Source organism: Propithecus coquereli, unplaced genomic scaffold (assembly GCF_000956105.1).
Source record: "Propithecus coquereli isolate 6110/MARCELLA unplaced genomic scaffold, Pcoq_1.0 Scaffold13, whole genome shotgun sequence".
NCBI lineage: Eukaryota > Metazoa > Chordata > Mammalia > Primates > Indriidae > Propithecus > Propithecus coquereli.
In genome coordinates, this window is record NW_012137191.1 from 544,139 (window position 1) to 560,458 (window position 16,320).

Consider the following 16,320-nt stretch of genomic DNA (forward strand, 5'->3'; position numbering starts at 1 on the left):
TTCCATGGCAACCAGACAGTGTCTGAGGCCTGTGGAGCCGGGTGAAGGAGACCCATTGTGAAGAGGGACAGCAGAAGGTGAGGGGGCCTGACCTCTAGAAAATAATAACTACAAAAGTGAAGCAAGAATGTCTGAGAAGAAACCTGAGCAGGCTCTGCCCTCTCTCCAGGTCAGCAGCCTTCCCTGGGGACTCTGCCGTCCAAAGAATTATAACTTTCAGGAAAACATGAAAGTAAAAGCAGAGGCCGTTTGTGGGGAGGGGGCTGCTGGAGGCCCCCAGAGGGGACTGGCCTGCAGTGGAGCAGGGAAAAACAGCACGCTTTTTCCCTGGCTTCCCAGCTCGTTTCCAGCAAGCTGGGGCCAGAGCCTGGGGTGTCCCTGTGCACCCGACAGCCAGATGGGCAGGGAGGGTGCAGGGTGCTCTGAGCCGAGATGCTCAGGGAAGCAGCAGGCCAGGTGACCCCAAGCTCACCCCTGGGGCCTCAGTTCCTCAATAAAATGGAAACACAGGAGGGGTGGGGAGAGAGGGGCATATGTTCGTCATCCCATGGTGCCAGGATGGCAGGGTCCCCAGCCCACGCCTTTCTGATGGGCGCTGGCGGAACCTTCAAGCCGCCCATTGCTAGAGCACCTAACTGTGCCGTTGCCTGTGGAGGTTTACAGTGTAGAGGCGAGAAGGGGTGCGGTGGGGTGGAGAAGGATGGCATGGCAGTCATCAAGTCATCAGCTTAGCCAAATAGGGACAAAAACAAAAATGTGACCTGTATGTGAACACACGTGTGAACACACATGCTAGTGTGCAAGGGTGGGAGCACATGCGTAATTCAACTCTCGGGTGCCGTGCACGCAGCTGGCCCTGAACTGTTGCCATCCCCCTAGAGGTCTGTGTCCCCCTCTTCTCTTCATGTCATCCTCCCTGCCTCTTGCCAGGGTGAAGCTGGCCCCACTGGTGCCCGTGGTCCTGAAGGCGCTCAAGGTCCTCGTGGTGAACCTGGTACTCCTGGGTCCCCTGGGCCCGCTGGTGCCTCTGTAAGTGCAGCTTCTCTTTGGCCTGGGGGGCCTGGGGTCTGTGGCCTTGGCACTGTTGATTCTGTGCTTCACTCTGAGGGGCATGGGCCCCAATCACCAAACCTTTGTTAGACCCAATGCCTGTCCCCTGGTGTAGACGTATGTCCCCCCACCCAAAGTCTTCCCTGGAAACATGCAGTAGGTACGTCCCTGAAATGGACAGCGCCTGCCCCAGTCCCTGGACCTGGACCCAGGAGGGCTGGGAGGTGTTTGGGGCTCATTCTCTGCTGTTTAGTTTACAATGACACTATCTCCTTTTTCAGGGTAACCCTGGAACTGATGGAATTCCTGGAGCCAAAGGATCTGCTGTGAGTGTTACCGCTGGACTTCGTTCCTCCACGCGGGCTCAGTCCTGCCTCAGCCTCTCTCCTGACGCTCCTCTCTTCTGTTCACGCTGACAGGGCGCTCCTGGGATTGCTGGTGCTCCTGGTTTCCCTGGACCCCGTGGTCCTCCTGGCCCTCAAGGTGCAACTGGTCCTCTGGGCCCGAAAGGTCAGACGGTAAGAGCCTGATGTGACCCCTAAGTCCCACTGCCATCCCTGGAGTCAAATGCCATCGCCCCTCCTTCCCACATTTTCCCACCTTGCCTCAACCAGTGTCCATCCAGGGGCACCTTGAACAGGGGTCCTGGAGGTGGGGCAGGCTCTGTGGAGAGAACCTGTGTGAGGACCTGCCTCTCTCTTCTGTTAAGGGTGAACCTGGTATTGCTGGCTTCAAAGGTGAACAGGGACCCAAGGGAGAACCTGTGAGTATCTGCCACAAGCTGCCATCTTCCCTGCTGCTGCCACATGGGGCGCGGAGCATTCCCCCGCCCCACTGCCCACCTCCTCGGGGCCCATCCCCCAGTCTGGGTCCTCTCAGGTTGGTCCCAGAGAAGGGGACTTAACAGGGCTGAGAAGACCCTGCTGTAGCTTCAGGTCTCATCTTTGGCTTAATCAGTTTGAACAGTTTGAACTTGACATCCTCTCTCTTCCTGTGGGGCTACTTCTGTTCTTCCATGGCTGATCCTCATGGCCTCTCTTCCCCAAGTCCCCCAGCCCCGAAGCAATTGCCAGGGCCACTTTCTCCATACTCCGGGTCAGGGCTTGCCCCAGCGCCAGGTGAAGACTCACCCTGTTTCTCTTCTGTGTTGGTCCTCAGGGCCCTGCTGGCCCCCAGGGAGCCCCTGGTCCTGCTGGTGAAGAAGGCAAAAGAGGTGCCCGTGGAGAGCCTGGTGGTGCTGGGCCCGTTGGTCCCCCTGGAGAAAGAGTAAGTGAACCGGGAGCCCCCAGTCCCACTGGTGCTGTGCCTTCGAGATGGAAGTCAAGTCCTTGCGAAGCCTCATGACTTTTCTAGACATCACACTCCTCTTTCCTCCACCTACCACCATGGGGACAGGGATCCCTCATCCTTAGTTGTGTCCCCCAGCCCCCAGGGTGACACAAAACAGTTTGAGCTCCTCCCAAAAAGGTGGGGACAGGCTCAAGAGGCTATCCTCTCAGAATCCAGGAAGATCTTTCCAAGAATCCCGCAGGCCACAGCTACTGCTCCCCAGAGATTGTGGTTGCTGGGTTGAGGGGTTGATGGGAGGGACCCCCCTGGAGCCTGGCTGGGCTCTCTCCAGCTGCCATCGGGTTAGTGGCCATTCTCACTTATTGCCTCTCCTCCCACTTCTTCCTAGGGTGCTCCTGGCAACCGTGGCTTCCCAGGTCAGGATGGTCTGGCAGGTCCCAAGGTGAGTGGGGAAAGAGGGGCTGAGGGCCCTCCCTGCACATGCATCACTGATCACATGGCACCCTGCTGACTCCCTGTCTCTTCTTGTGTAGGGAGCCCCCGGAGAGCGAGGGCCCAGTGGCCTTGCTGGTCCCAAGGGAGCCAATGGTGACCCTGGCCGTCCCGGAGAACCTGGCCTTCCTGGAGCCCGGGTAAGTAGCAGAGCTGCTTGCTGTTGCCCTTGGCTTCAGACTCTGAGCAGACCCTCATGCCCTTCCCACCTGCTCCCTCCAGCCCTGTGCTGCCAGGATTGGGAAGTCCTGGGGCCTGCCCCTGACGCCACTCTCTTCTCTTTCTTAAACAAAGGGTCTCACTGGTCGCCCTGGTGATGCTGGTCCTCAAGGCAAAGTTGGCCCTTCTGTAAGTCCACCATCCTGGGGTTGTTGGGAAGGTAGGGGATATCCTGGGGGAGGCAGTTTTGTGGGGAGTGATGGGAGCTTGGGTGGGGCAGCCTGGAGTGCTGTGAATTCGGAGAATTGGGCAGGGGAGAGACGGTAGGTTCTGGGGCCAGGAGTGGCCTGTGTAGTAGCTGTGAGCTCTGGAAATGCCACTCCTCTATGCATTATGGTTTTTCCTTGGCGGGGATGGCAATGTCTAGTGTGCACTTTCAGGGGCAGACTTCTGAGCTCAGCAGTGCCTTGTGACAGATGGGCCTGTGTGTGCTGTGGGCTGCTGGTCGCAACTGTGGTCAATCCTAGATGCTGCATGCGTGTGGCCAGCACCTAGTCCTGTGCCAGCCACACAGCAGGCACTTAGTAGATGTTGGATGGACGAATGCTGTCAGAGTGTCTGTGGTCTGAGAACGCGTCCTCTCTTTCAGGGAGCCCCTGGTGAAGATGGTCGCCCTGGACCTCCAGGTCCTCAGGGGGCTCGTGGGCAGCCTGGTGTCATGGGTTTCCCTGGTCCCAAAGGTGCCAATGTAAGTAATAATTTGCTCTTCTGTTTCCTCCCATGTGGTGCTACCTGCCTTCCTGCCCCCTTGGGGAAAGGGCTGGATGCTGAGTGGGGTTAATCCAGGGACAGTGATGAGTGGGATCCCTGTGCCATGGGCAGGAGCGCATGTGATCTGGGGGAACCCAGGGCCCCGCAGAGCCTCAGGACATTGCAGCCATGACATTGTTCCAAGGGGCAGTGCCCGGTGGTCCCGCTGCCATTAATGCCTCTGAACACAAGAGAAGGGTGTGGCCCAAGCCCCAGTCTCCCCAGCCGGCCCTGCCCCCTCCCTGCCAGGCCTCCGCTCAGGGCCCGCACTCTCTCTCCTGCAGGGCGAGCCTGGCAAAGCTGGTGAGAAGGGACTTCCCGGTGCTCCTGGTCTGAGAGTAAGTGCCTCTCCCCACTGCCTGTGCCTGGTGTTGGCTGGACACCTGGGAGGGGACGGGGCGTGGCCTCCTGTGGCGTGGTCCTGGGGTTCCTGTTAGTGATATGGATCCCTGTGGCTGAGCCCCATGCTGGCCGGGCCCTGTGGGATCCACATAGACTTCTGGCTGCGCTTCGTCAGCAGGCCAGGGAGATGGAGGAGGCATCTGTGCGGAGAAAGACGGAGAAAAGGCTGCAGAGAAAGACAGAGAAAAGGCGGGCCAGGGAAGGAAGGGAGGGGAGGGTATGGAAATGGAGTTCAGTTGGAGAATGGTGGAGGTCAGAAGACCTTGGGCCCAAAAGTGCCTCTATGCAGTCCTGGGGCTACTATAGAACTGAATGAAGCAAAGCATAAGTCATCGCATCATCTTTTCCCTTCCCTCTAGGGTCTTCCTGGCAAGGATGGTGAGACCGGTGCTGCAGGACCCCCCGGCCCTGCTGTAAGTACCTGCCCAGCCTCTCCAGGGGGCCCTGTGGCAGGGCTTAGTGGGGTGATGGCAGGGTGACTATGAGCCCATCCAATAATGGAGCTGAGCCAGGCCCCCCAGACCCACCCTGAGCTGTGGCAGGGCATCCCGGGAGGCAGTGCGGACCTGCTCTGGCGGTGAGGAGTTGGGTTGTTGATGGGAGAGCAGCGAGGCACATGCACACACAGGAGCTGGGCAGTGTAGGAAGGCCCCCATCCTGCCCACCCTGCTGACCCTCCCCTGGGCTAGCTGTGGCTCTCACGTTCTCCGGAGCACTGGCTCAGCTCTCCTTCTCTTTTCCTCTGCAGGGACCTGCTGGTGAACGAGGCGAGCAGGGTGCTCCTGGGCCATCTGGGTTCCAGGTAGGTGGCTGGACCAGGTTCTGGCCTGGGCTGTCTGGGGCAGCAGCAGGCTCTGTGGGCGGGGGCCCCGCCCCTCTCTCGGGGTTTGAGGCTTCCCTGCCCCTAAGTCCTATGGCTGCTTCCTCTCCAGGTCTGCCCTGTGCCGTGCCACCCTGCAGGGCTGGGACAGCAAACTCATTCTTTTGTTAATGCTTGTCACTTTGGCTTCTAGGGACTTCCTGGCCCTCCTGGTCCCCCAGGTGAAGGTGGAAAACCAGGTGACCAGGTGAGCATGGGGCTCTTTGAACCTGCAACCTGTTTACATGGTCTCTTCTTATGCTGCTGAGGCAAGGGCAAGAGGGCATGAGGAGCCCTGTGAGGTCTGGGAGTGTCCCAGACCCACGTCCCAACTCCCACCAGATGACACAGTCTGAGCTCAGCGGCCCCCATGGGAGGGATGTTCGGGGGTCTGGGACATGATGCCTTCGCTCTCTCAACATCCTCCTTTGTTCTGCAGGGTGTTCCTGGTGAAGCTGGAGCCCCCGGCCTCGTGGGTCCCAGGGTGAGTGTCCCGTCAACCATCGCTGGGTGATCTCCTTGGGCCCGTCCTCTTCCCGTGTGGCTCTGCCAGAGCCTCTCAGCACCACAGTCTTTCCCAGGTTCCCCTCTCCTCCGCACCCCCCTGCTTCTCCCTGGGCCTTCTCCCCCACTGCTCTTCCCTCATTGCTCCTTGCTGTCTGTCACAGGGTGAACGAGGCTTCCCAGGTGAACGCGGCTCTCCCGGTGCCCAGGGCCTCCAGGGTCCCCGCGGCCTCCCTGGCACTCCAGGCACTGACGGTCCCAAAGTAAGTGAGGCCGAGTCTTGCAGGGTCTTGTGGGCAGCCCTGGGAGACTCACTGAGTGGGGAGAGAAGGGGAGGGGGCTCGGGAGGAACGAAGACCAGGAGGGAGAAGTGGAAGATAGAGCCGGAAAGCAGGTCTGGGCAGGAGGAAGGAGAGGAAAGAGGAGTTTGGGGTCCTGGGGAAGGTCTGCCCCCCACAGACTCCTTATTGCCCCCCACTCCAGGGTGCATCTGGCCCAGCTGGGCCCCCTGGGGCTCAGGGTCCTCCAGGTCTTCAGGGGATGCCCGGCGAGAGGGGAGCAGCTGGTATCGCTGGGCCCAAGGGAGACAGGGTAAGTACTGGGTCTAGCATACCACTCACCAAGGCTGCGACTGTGTCACACCCCTGCCCCTCGGCTCCCACCCTCTCCCTCGTGGTGCCTGGGGATGAGGGTCCCACTTAGCGAACCTGGAGACCCCCTCTCAAAGCTCTCTGCCTTTTAGTGACATCCTCTCCCCTGGGCCTTCATCTCACTCCTGTTACTCCTTGTCGTCCACCCTGAGACCACAGCAAATCCTTCTTGGGCAGGGTTCCAGCCATCCCTGGAGCCCCAGCCAGGGTGGGACTGAGTGGCCTAGTGGTCCTGGAGTGCCCCCCTGAGACGACTGGTTTTGTCTTTTCCCAGGGTGATGTTGGTGAGAAAGGCCCGGAAGGAGCCCCCGGAAAGGACGGTGGACGTGTAAGTGAATGCTGGTGCAGGACCCCTAGGATCGGGGTGGGAGCGCATGCAGGGTTCCCTGTGGGTCTCTAGCCTTGCGCTCAGGGAAGCGGGCTGGGCAGTGTGTGAGTGGGGTCCCCGGTCCTGTGGGGGCAGCTGTGGGGACTTCCCTGTCAAACTGGGGCCAGAGGAGGCTCTGGGGGCCAGGGGAGGAGCGCCCGGTGTGGTGCGCTGGGTGTGGGCCCCTGGGGTCCCTGCCTGGCCCCTGCCTCCCTCACCTCCACATTCTCCCCCAGGGTCTGACTGGTCCCATTGGGCCCCCCGGCCCGGCTGGTGCCAATGGTGAGAAGGTGAGTCGCAGCTCCGTTCCTCTCTCTGCCTCACATCCCCGTTGTGCCCCTTCTCGACACCCACCAGACTCATCAGCTGTCACCCTCCTGCCCACTGGGGGTTGCCAAGACTCCTTAGAATGAGGTCACTGGCCATGTGCCCTGTCGGGTGGAGCAGCTACACTGGGCGCAAGAGTGCGTTCAGCAGAGACCTTCGAGAGGGTGCGGTGTGGGCTGAGATGGGGAACACGGGCGTGGGGGTGGGGCCTGGGCCCCCAGTGGCAGGGCTTCTGGACGCACTGTGACCTCCCTACTCTGACCCCCATCCTCATCCATGGCTCTTCCCTTCACTGTTTTAGGGAGAAGTTGGACCCCCTGGTCCTGCGGGAAGTGCTGGTGCTCGAGGCGCCCCAGTGAGTGTCGAGTGTCTGTCCTGCCCGTGGCCTTGCTCCTGCCCGCCCTCTGGGCCTAGGGGTGGGAGGAGAGGTGGGAGGACATGGCCAGGGCGAGGCCTGTGGGTTGACTGGGCCTGACCAGGAGAGGCTTTCCCACCTGGGACCCTTTGTGTAGCATGAAGGCTACTTTGAGATGCCTCCTCTCTGGCAGCATGAGGCTGGGTGGGCCTGGGGGGCTCTGGGTTCTCAGGAAGGAGCAGAAGCAGCAGCAGGCCCTGACTTCTGCCTGGCCCCTTCTCTCACAGGGTGAACGTGGGGAGACTGGACCCCCCGGCCCAGCTGGATTCGCCGGCCCTCCCGTGAGTATCTCTGGCTGCCTCCCTCCCAGTCCAGCCACATCCAGCCCCTGAGCGCACTGAGCCTCTGGGGGAGGGAAGGATGTAATTTAAAGAAGCGGGAAGAGGACTGTCCCCTCCTGTCCTTTCACACCTCCGTACCAATGCTACAATCCTGTCTTAGACCCAATTCTCAGGCCCGGGGTGGATACACACACGCTCACAGAGTCTCTGGCTCTTTTGGAAGAAACTCGAGGATTCGGCTTGGCCCTCACTCGTTTGTCCCCTCCTTCCCGCTACAGGGTGCTGACGGCCAGCCTGGTGCCAAGGGTGAGCAAGGAGAGGCCGGCCAGAAGGGTGACGCTGGCGCCCCTGGTCCTCAGGGTCCCTCTGGAGCTCCTGGGCCTCAGGTGGGTGATGCTGAGGTCCCCCGAGAATTGTTCCCTGGGGGCACGGGTCACTGGGTGCAGGAGGAGAGGCCCCAGCAGACCGGACAGGCAGAGAAGGGTCACAGGCCTGGAAGACAAGCCACCTGACAGTCGGCAGAGGAGCTTTCATTGTCTTGGGGTGGCGTGTGGGCTGGTGCGGGGGTGCTGGGGATGACACACAGTGCAGGCTGGTCTCCATTGATGACAGGTAGCCAGGACAAAGTGGCTGGTCTCCTGGGGAAAGGGGAAGGGGTGGCAGGAAGAGCTTCCCTGGAGGTGAGACCCTGGACTGGCTCTGTGGTGCCTGACGGGCCTCTCTTAGAACACAAGTCTCCTGCTGGGGGCAGTGGACAGGCCTGCCTGGGACGGCTTCTCCAGGCTGGGATTTTAGTGCCCAGAAAGCTGCATCTTTGAAACCCTAGCCCTGGGAGTCCATTCCTGGGGCTCAGAAACAAGCCCACCACCTGCTCTGGGCCACTGGCCTCACTGTCTCCCTCTCTCCTTCCCAGGGTCCTACTGGAGTGACTGGTCCTAAAGGAGCCCGCGGTGCCCAAGGCCCCCCGGTGAGTGAGGCCCCTTGCACCCCCACCCCTCTCACAAAGCACCCGCAGCAGGTGCTGCTCTGGAATCCACCCCGCCTCCTCCTGTCTCATTCCTGCTCGTGCCCCAGCCCGCGTCTATCACGCAGGCAGGTGGAGAGAGGGCGCCTCTCTCTGCTGGGCTCACAGGGATCCCGGATTCCCTGGCCCTGGGCTCAGCCCCTCACTCAGCTCCCTGAAGTGCTGAGTGCCCCTCTGCAGGAGTAGGAGGCAGGGGAGCAGCTGCGCCTGATTCTGTGGTCAGACGGGCCCTTCCTCCCTCCCTGGCTCCCCTTGCTGCTTTGCAGCCCTCACCCTTTTCCACACCCCTGCCAATTCCATTCTTGAACCTCCTGAAGGTCTGAGGTGCTCAGGGGCTCCCCTCTCCTCACACAGGGAGCCACTGGATTCCCTGGAGCTGCTGGCCGCGTTGGACCTCCCGGCTCCAATGTAAGTGACGCTCCTGGCTTGGGAGACACAGGCAGGGGTCGAATGTCTGGCCCAGCCCCCAACGGGGGTCCAGAGGGCCCCAGGCAGCCTCCACTCCCTTCTGCCCATTCCCACTCCAGGGAGGGGTAGCTAATGGCCCTGGGAGCCAGGGTCAGAGGAGCCAGGCTGGAGCTGCTGCTTGAGGAATGGGGGTTGGGGGCAGAGGGGAGGAAGCAAAGGGAGCAGACAGGGAGGGCTGGAGGGGCTGAGCTGGCTTCCCAGAGCTCTCATGGAGGGGTGGACTGGGAGGAAGCTGCTCTAGTGTGGGGACATAGGGAAGCCCCCAGATGGGAAAGTGCTGTCCCTGAAGCCACCGTGGCTTTGGCAGCCTGGATAGGGAAGGGTGAGATGAGCTCTCACTTCCTGCATTTGCTCCTTTTAGGGCAACCCTGGACCCCCTGGTCCTCCTGGTCCTTCTGGAAAAGATGGTCCCAAAGGTGCTCGAGGAGACAGTGGCGCCCCCGGCCGAGCTGGTGACCCTGGCCTCCAAGGTCCTGCTGGGCCCCCTGGCGAGAAGGGAGAACCTGGAGATGATGGTCCCTCTGTAAGTCCCTCACAAGGCCACACTGGCCTCTGAGGTCCCCGGGAGCAGAGTTGGCAGAGGCTCCTGAGCTCACAGTGCGACATGGGAGGGAGCAGGGCTGTGGGGGTACAGCGGAGGCGGCGGCACAGAGGGAACTGTTCTGGGAGGGTGGGAAGAGTTGTGGCCGGTTCTCATCTCCCACCCCTCCTCTCTTAGGGTGCTGATGGTCCTCCAGGTCCCCAGGGTCTGGCTGGTCAGAGGGGCATCGTTGGCCTGCCTGGGCAGCGTGGAGAGAGAGGATTCCCTGGCCTGCCTGGCCCATCGGTGAGTGTGGGACGCCCTCCATCCAGCTGAGCTGGGCCAAGCCTGGCTCAGGCCTAAGGCTCTTTGCTCAGTGCTCTTGGTGCAATGGCGTGGCCTCTACAGAAACAGCACCACTTTGGGCTTCCACCCGCTCAGCACTCTCAGACTGGTCCTGTCTACCCTGGTCACGGTTGCTTAGTGTGCGCACTCACTGCCCTGGTCTGTCTCTCCAGGGTGAGCCTGGCAAGCAGGGAGCGCCTGGTGCTTCTGGAGACAGAGGTCCTCCTGGCCCCGTGGGTCCTCCTGGCCTGACTGGTCCTGCAGGTGAAACTGGACGAGAGGTGAGCAGTGGGACAACCCCCACCCCCGCCCAGGGTGGTTCGGACTAGGGAGAGGAGCCTTGTGTGTCTCTTCCAGGGCCAGCCAGGCCATGTCCTGGGGCCCTGGAGAAGGGGCTGGCAGGGGCGGCTGGTAGGCCCAAGGGTCTGTGTGCAACAGGAAGGTTGTGGGGGAGAGAGACGGGCACAGAGACGGAGAGCTGGGTGCACAGGGAGGAAGGGTGACAGAAGCTCAGCGAGGAAGCTTTGGTTCCAAAGTGTCAGTGGGCAGAAGAGAATAGGCCTGGGCTTCTGAGGGGAAGACAGGGTAGCAGCGTGGGAGACAGGGCCAGGGAGAAGCTCTGATCATATTTCTGTTCCTTTGCCCAGGGAAGCCCCGGTGCAGATGGTCCCCCTGGCAGAGATGGAGCAGCTGGAGTCAAGGTGAGCGCCTGGGTGTCCCTGCATGTGGTGGGATGGGGAGGACGTTGCCTCTGGCCTAACAGGTCAGCTGGGGTGGCAGGTTGGAATCAGAGTCTCATCTCCATCTGGAAGGACCTTCTGTCCTTGCCTCTTCTGGAACATCTTCTCTGAGCCTGAGACCTCTCCTGACAGGGTGATCGTGGTGAGACTGGTGCTGTGGGTGCTCCCGGAGCCCCTGGGCCCCCTGGCTCTCCTGGCCCTGCCGGCCCAACTGGCAAACAGGGAGACAGAGGAGAATCTGTGAGTATCCTTCACTCGGTAAAAGCCGGTGGTGAGGAGGGTGGCTGAGTGAGCAGAGAGCATTTCCAGGACCGCCCTCCCCTGCATGAGGGACGGAGGCCATCCCTGGGTCCGGCGGTCTCTGGGCCATCCGGGTGGCAGACTCAGTGCCCAGCCTGGAGCAGATGTAGAAGAGTCATCCTGTCCTAGCTTCGCTCTGACGCTGTTCTCACTCTCTCCTCACAGGGTGCACAAGGCCCCATGGGACCCTCAGGACCAGCTGGAGCCCGGGGACTCCCAGTGAGTATCTGAGAGTCCTGCGCTGGGTGCCCCGCAGAGGCAGGCTTGGAGGGGAGGGCAGCGGGGACCCTGCCCACCCAGCTTGGGTGGGGCACACAGAGGGCTCCTGTCCTGGCCCTGACCTGACCTCACCCAATTCATGCCTGTCTTGTTCCCAGGGCCCTCAAGGCCCCCGTGGAGACAAAGGAGAGTCTGGAGAACCTGGCGAGAGGGGCCTGAAGGGACATCGTGGCTTCACTGGCCTGCAGGGCCTGCCTGGCCCTCCTGTGAGTGTTGTTGCCTGCGCGGGGCTTCCCAAGGCCTCCTGCCCCTCAGAGCCCACTTGAGTTCCCCATGATGCTAACACAGCTTGGGATCACCCTAAGATACTTCCAAGACTTCTTCAGGGCTAGAGGGAAGAGGAAGTGGAAAGGGAACTTGGGTGGGACATACGGCTGCCCCCCAACCCCCAGGATATATGTGTGCATTCATGTCTGTCTGTGCTGACCGCTGCTCTTTGCCTCTTCCTTCTACACAGGGTCCTTCTGGGGACCAAGGTGCTTCTGGTCCTGCTGGTCCTTCTGGGCCTAGAGTAAGTGAGACGGAGGGGAGGGGTGGCCCAGGGTGCCAGCCAGGTGTTCCCATGGTGGAGGGAACACTGCTGCTTCTGGGGAAGCCTTGGGCTCAGGGGTCCTCATCAGCTGCGGGGGTGGGGCTGCACAGCGTCCCTATGGCCAGAAAAGCACCTGAGGTCATAGTGCCATAGATGAATGTGAGAGCAGCTGGTAACAGGATTTTACAGAGAGGAGCTTAGGAGGATAGGAGAGCCATGGCACTGTCCTGCTGGCTCGTGGCCATACAGAGACCAACTTGGGGTTCCGTGGCTGAGCAGTGTGAGGAACTGCGAGCAGAGTGGCTGGTGTGGTCAGGACGGCCACCTCACCAGCCCTAGCTGCTCCCCAGCCTTTGCTGTGAGGACCGCTCGTTTCTCACACTCTCTTCTCTCTTTCCTGCCTGCAGGGTCCTCCCGGCCCCGTTGGCCCCTCCGGCAAAGATGGTGCTAATGGAATCCCTGGCCCCATCGGGCCTCCTGGTCCCCGTGGACGTTCAGGCGAAACAGGCCCCGCTGTAAGTGTCCTGACTCCTTCCCTGCTGTCTGAGCTGTCCCCTGAGGCCTGAGCTGCCTGGTGCGCAGGGTGTCTTTTGGGGTGTCGGCCTGCAGCTAATGGTGATGGCATCCTTTACCCTGTGGTCTCCTCAGAAGTCACAGGCCCATGACCGTGCTGGGAGACAGAAGAGAGGGACTCAGAAAGAAATGGGATGGCGCTGTGGGTTCCTTGGCCCCTGCCCCACCCACGGGACTGGGAAGAGGACACTCTAGTGTACTCTAGCAGATGGGGAGGGACACGGAGGGGCGCCTTCCCACAGTTCCTGGCTGATCTCTGTTTCCTGTTGCAGGGTCCTCCTGGGACTCCTGGACCCCCTGGCCCTCCAGGTCCCCCTGGCCCTGGCATTGACATGTCCGCCTTTGCTGGCCTAGGCCAGAGAGAGAAGGGCCCTGACCCCCTGCAGTACATGCGGGCTGACCAGGCAGCCGGCTCCCTGAGACAGCATGATGCCGAGGTGGATGCCACACTCAAGTCCCTCAACAACCAGATCGAGAGCATCCGCAGCCCTGAGGGCTCCCGCAAGAACCCTGCACGCACCTGCCGGGACCTGAAACTCTGCCACCCTGAATGGAAGAGCGGTGAGTTTGGAGGACAGGATCCCTTGCCCTGGAGAGCAGGGTCAGCCTCCCGGGCGTGGCCACCTCCACTGCAAGGGAGGAGACGCCCCTTAGTGCAGGGCAGAGCTGGGCCTGGAAGGTTCTGGCAGAGGGTTGCCCCCACCCTGCCCATTTCACAGCAGAGAACCTGCAGCTAGGCACCTGTCCTACCATGGCTCCCTGGCAGAGGTGACCTCAAGGTAGATCCCATCCACCAGCTGGGCATTGCTCCTGCCCTCTTTGCCTGTGCCCTTCCATAGGACTGGACTTTGCCCATCCAGACCTCCCTGCCCCTGTGTCCTCCCTTCAGGCCACCCCAGTCCTCTCTCTGGTCTCCCTGTAGGCCTTTCCGTCCCTCCCAGTTGGGTCTGGCCCCCTCAGTCATTGGTGTCTGTGCCTATCTGAGCCCTGTGGGGTGCTGCCTCTCCCCGTTGCAGGAGACTACTGGATTGACCCCAACCAGGGTTGCACCTTGGACGCCATGAAGGTTTTCTGCAACATGGAGACTGGCGAGACCTGCGTCTACCCCAACCCTGCGAGCGTGCCCAAGAAGAACTGGTGGAGCAGCAAGAGCAAGGAGAAGAAACACATCTGGTTTGGGGAGACCATCAACGGGGGCTTCCACGTGAGTGCCTGCGTGCCTGGGGCTAGGGGCAGCTCCTCAACTCTTCTTTCTCCCTGGAAGTTTCTAGCACAGTCCCCACATTCTCCTTCAGTTCTCTTTTGGGCTTGAGAGGAAGGAAAGAGGAAGAAGAGTATTTTTTTCCCATTTAGAGGTGGAAAAAGAGGTCCTCTGAGCTTGCCCTGCTCCCTGGAAACAAAAATGTCCCCTCAGCTCCTCGCTGCCCTAGCACTGCTCAGCTTCTCTGAACCCTGAACATCTGGCAGCCTCACAGCCCCTGGTCCCATCGGATGCTGGCTCCCAGGCCTCACCCCCCTGCTCTGTGCCCAACAGTTCAGCTATGGAGATGACAACCTGGCTCCCAACACTGCCAACGTCCAGATGACCTTCCTACGCCTGCTGTCCACAGAGGGCTCCCAGAACATCACCTACCACTGCAAGAACAGCATTGCCTACCTGGATGAAGTAGCTGGCAACCTCAAGAAGGCCCTGCTCATCCAGGGCTCCAACGACGTAGAGATCCGGGCAGAGGGCAACAGCAGGTTCACATACACGACCCTGAAGGATGGCTGCACGGTGAGTGGGGCTGAGGACTGGCCTGCAGCAGGTGTCAGGTCCTACGTGACAGGATCATCAGAGGCCTGAGTTTGGGGAGTTACCTAAAGAAGACAAGCTGAGTGACAGGCGAGGGAGAGGGACATATTGTTCTATCTTCTCACTCCTCTGGCTCAGGGGAAACAGGAGTGTGCCCAGTGACTCTTACAGAAGTGTTCATGGGATGTGTATGAGCAGAGTGAAGAGGGGGCACAGGTGGGAAGCCCAGTGCAGGGAGTGGGGAGGAGGGAAGTGCAGGATGGTAGGAGGGCTGTGCTGCCCAGCGTAGGAGTTGACGCACAGAGGGTTCTGGCAAGCCAAGAAGAGAGAGGGGTCTAGAGAGCCCCTGTGTTTGGCTCATACTTTGTGGGCTATGATGCTCATCAGCTTGCTCAGTTTTGGGGTCCTGGGCAGCTGGCACTGGATTGCAAGGCATCAACTGACCAGGGTCTGCTCCCTTCCTCCCGTAGAAACACACCGGTAAGTGGGACAAGACTGTTATCGAGTACCGGACACAGAAGACCTCACGCCTCCCCATCATTGACATTGCACCCATGGACATAGGAGGACCTGAGCAGGAATTTGGTGTGGACATAGGGCCAGCCTGCTTCTTGTAAAAACCCGAACCCAGAGACAACACAATCGGTCGCAAACCCAAAGGACCCAAGTGCTTTCCAATTCCAGTCACTCTAGGACTCTGCACTGAATGGCTGACCTGACCTGATGTCCATTCATCCCACCCTCTCACAGTTTGGACTTTTCTCCCCTCTCTTTCTAAGAGACCTGAACTGGGCAGACTGCAAAATAAAATCTCGGTGTTCTATTTATTTATTGTCTTCCTGTAAGACCCTTGGGTCAAGGCAGAGACAGGAAACTAACTGGTGTGAGTCAAACGCCCCGAGTGACTGCCCCCAGCCCAGGCAAGAAGACCCCCTTCAGGTGCCGGGCGCAGGAACTGTGTGTCCTACACAATGGTGCTATTCTGTGTCAAACACCTCTGTATTTTTTAAAACATCAATTGATATTAAAAACAAAAAAATTATTGGAAAGTATATATTGATGTGTGCTTTGTTCTTTAGTCTATTGTCCATCAGCGCTTGGTCCTGTAGGCATAACCAAACGGCAGTCCTAAGGCCTTCTTCTGTTGGCTTGCCAACCCAGAGGGAGGTCGCCGAAGCCACACTGCCCGGGTTAGCACTTTCACACAAACGCAAACTTTTCTCTATGGTAAACCTTGGCACTGTGTAGAACCCAGTGGTGAACAGGGGCCAGAGACCAGGATTAGGGATGGGAGGCCCGCCACAGCAATGGCCTTGCTCTTGAGAGCAGACGCTGAACACGGCTTTGCAGCAGATTCGTGCGGGAAGCAAGATGCCCTGCCAGCCCTAGGGGGTAGGGCTGCATGTGAGTCACATCCTGCTGGATGGGCGAGGTAGGAGATGTTCCCAGGAATGGGGGGTGGAAAAGGGGAGAGGAGCAGGGCAGCAAGTCCTGCTGAGCCCGTGATAAGTGCACACGATCAAGCTAGGCCATCTATTTATTTTGCCTTTCTACAAGACTTTTAGGTCAAGGAGAGGTAGCTGTGTTCCCCACCTGCCATCTTCCTCTTTCCTGCTCCCGCCCTGCTGGCCGCCATTCTTCACTTCCTGGGCCTGCACCTACAGTTTCCGTACACTTCCTCTGAGCACCAGGCTCCAGAATGGACAGCCTCCATTTCTTCCCACTGTCAGGTGTCCTTTGTTTTCCACTGACCTGAGTATGTGGCAAAAATGAATAAGTTGTCCTCTTCTCCACTAGAGGGCCATGGTGTTGGCAAGTGGCAAGTGAACAGGAGACATAAAACCAATCAGGATTGACCACAGTAGTGTTTATAAAATATCTGGCATGGCTGACAACTAGAGAGACATCCCTTTCTCTGTTCTTCTCTCCCATCCCTGCCCCCACTTCCTCTAGATTAAGGTTGACAGCGTTTCTATTAAAGAAATAATAAGAATAAAGACACTTTTGTTGGATTTGTTTGCATGTATTAGTACTCAACTGATGGTGTAAATTTATTGAATAAAGTATCTTACCAGGGCCAGCTCCTAAAAACAATAAAGGAGTAAAATGAAAACATAACTAAAAACACGTAACTAGAA

General features: G+C 59.6%; 1 protein-coding gene across 2 annotated transcripts in view; it reads left to right on the top strand.

Annotated features, from left to right (window-relative positions):
• Nucleotides 1-15,234, top strand: part of COL2A1 (collagen, type II, alpha 1) — a 30,719-nt gene extending 15,485 nt beyond the window's left edge. For both annotated transcript variants that reach the window (XM_012638476.1, XM_012638478.1), the window contains 36 exons: nt 931-1,029; nt 1,332-1,376; nt 1,470-1,568; nt 1,760-1,813; nt 2,209-2,316; nt 2,729-2,782; nt 2,874-2,972; nt 3,127-3,180; nt 3,641-3,739; nt 4,086-4,139; nt 4,563-4,616; nt 4,952-5,005; nt 5,217-5,270; nt 5,502-5,546; nt 5,731-5,829; nt 6,050-6,157; nt 6,491-6,544; nt 6,820-6,873; nt 7,212-7,265; nt 7,553-7,606; nt 7,885-7,992; nt 8,520-8,573; nt 8,985-9,038; nt 9,460-9,621; nt 9,817-9,924; nt 10,137-10,244; nt 10,611-10,664; nt 10,836-10,943; nt 11,169-11,222; nt 11,381-11,488; nt 11,740-11,793; nt 12,222-12,329; nt 12,660-12,948; nt 13,404-13,591; nt 13,922-14,164; nt 14,653-15,234. In XM_012638476.1, the coding sequence (XP_012493930.1) occupies nt 931-1,029; nt 1,332-1,376; nt 1,470-1,568; nt 1,760-1,813; nt 2,209-2,316; nt 2,729-2,782; nt 2,874-2,972; nt 3,127-3,180; nt 3,641-3,739; nt 4,086-4,139; nt 4,563-4,616; nt 4,952-5,005; nt 5,217-5,270; nt 5,502-5,546; nt 5,731-5,829; nt 6,050-6,157; nt 6,491-6,544; nt 6,820-6,873; nt 7,212-7,265; nt 7,553-7,606; nt 7,885-7,992; nt 8,520-8,573; nt 8,985-9,038; nt 9,460-9,621; nt 9,817-9,924; nt 10,137-10,244; nt 10,611-10,664; nt 10,836-10,943; nt 11,169-11,222; nt 11,381-11,488; nt 11,740-11,793; nt 12,222-12,329; nt 12,660-12,948; nt 13,404-13,591; nt 13,922-14,164; nt 14,653-14,799 (3,342 nt within the window). In that variant the 3' untranslated portion in view covers nt 14,800-15,234. The remainder of the gene's footprint in view (nt 1-930; nt 1,030-1,331; nt 1,377-1,469; nt 1,569-1,759; nt 1,814-2,208; nt 2,317-2,728; nt 2,783-2,873; nt 2,973-3,126; nt 3,181-3,640; nt 3,740-4,085; nt 4,140-4,562; nt 4,617-4,951; nt 5,006-5,216; nt 5,271-5,501; nt 5,547-5,730; nt 5,830-6,049; nt 6,158-6,490; nt 6,545-6,819; nt 6,874-7,211; nt 7,266-7,552; nt 7,607-7,884; nt 7,993-8,519; nt 8,574-8,984; nt 9,039-9,459; nt 9,622-9,816; nt 9,925-10,136; nt 10,245-10,610; nt 10,665-10,835; nt 10,944-11,168; nt 11,223-11,380; nt 11,489-11,739; nt 11,794-12,221; nt 12,330-12,659; nt 12,949-13,403; nt 13,592-13,921; nt 14,165-14,652) is intronic.
• The last annotated feature ends 1,086 nt before the right edge of the window (nt 15,235-16,320 follow it).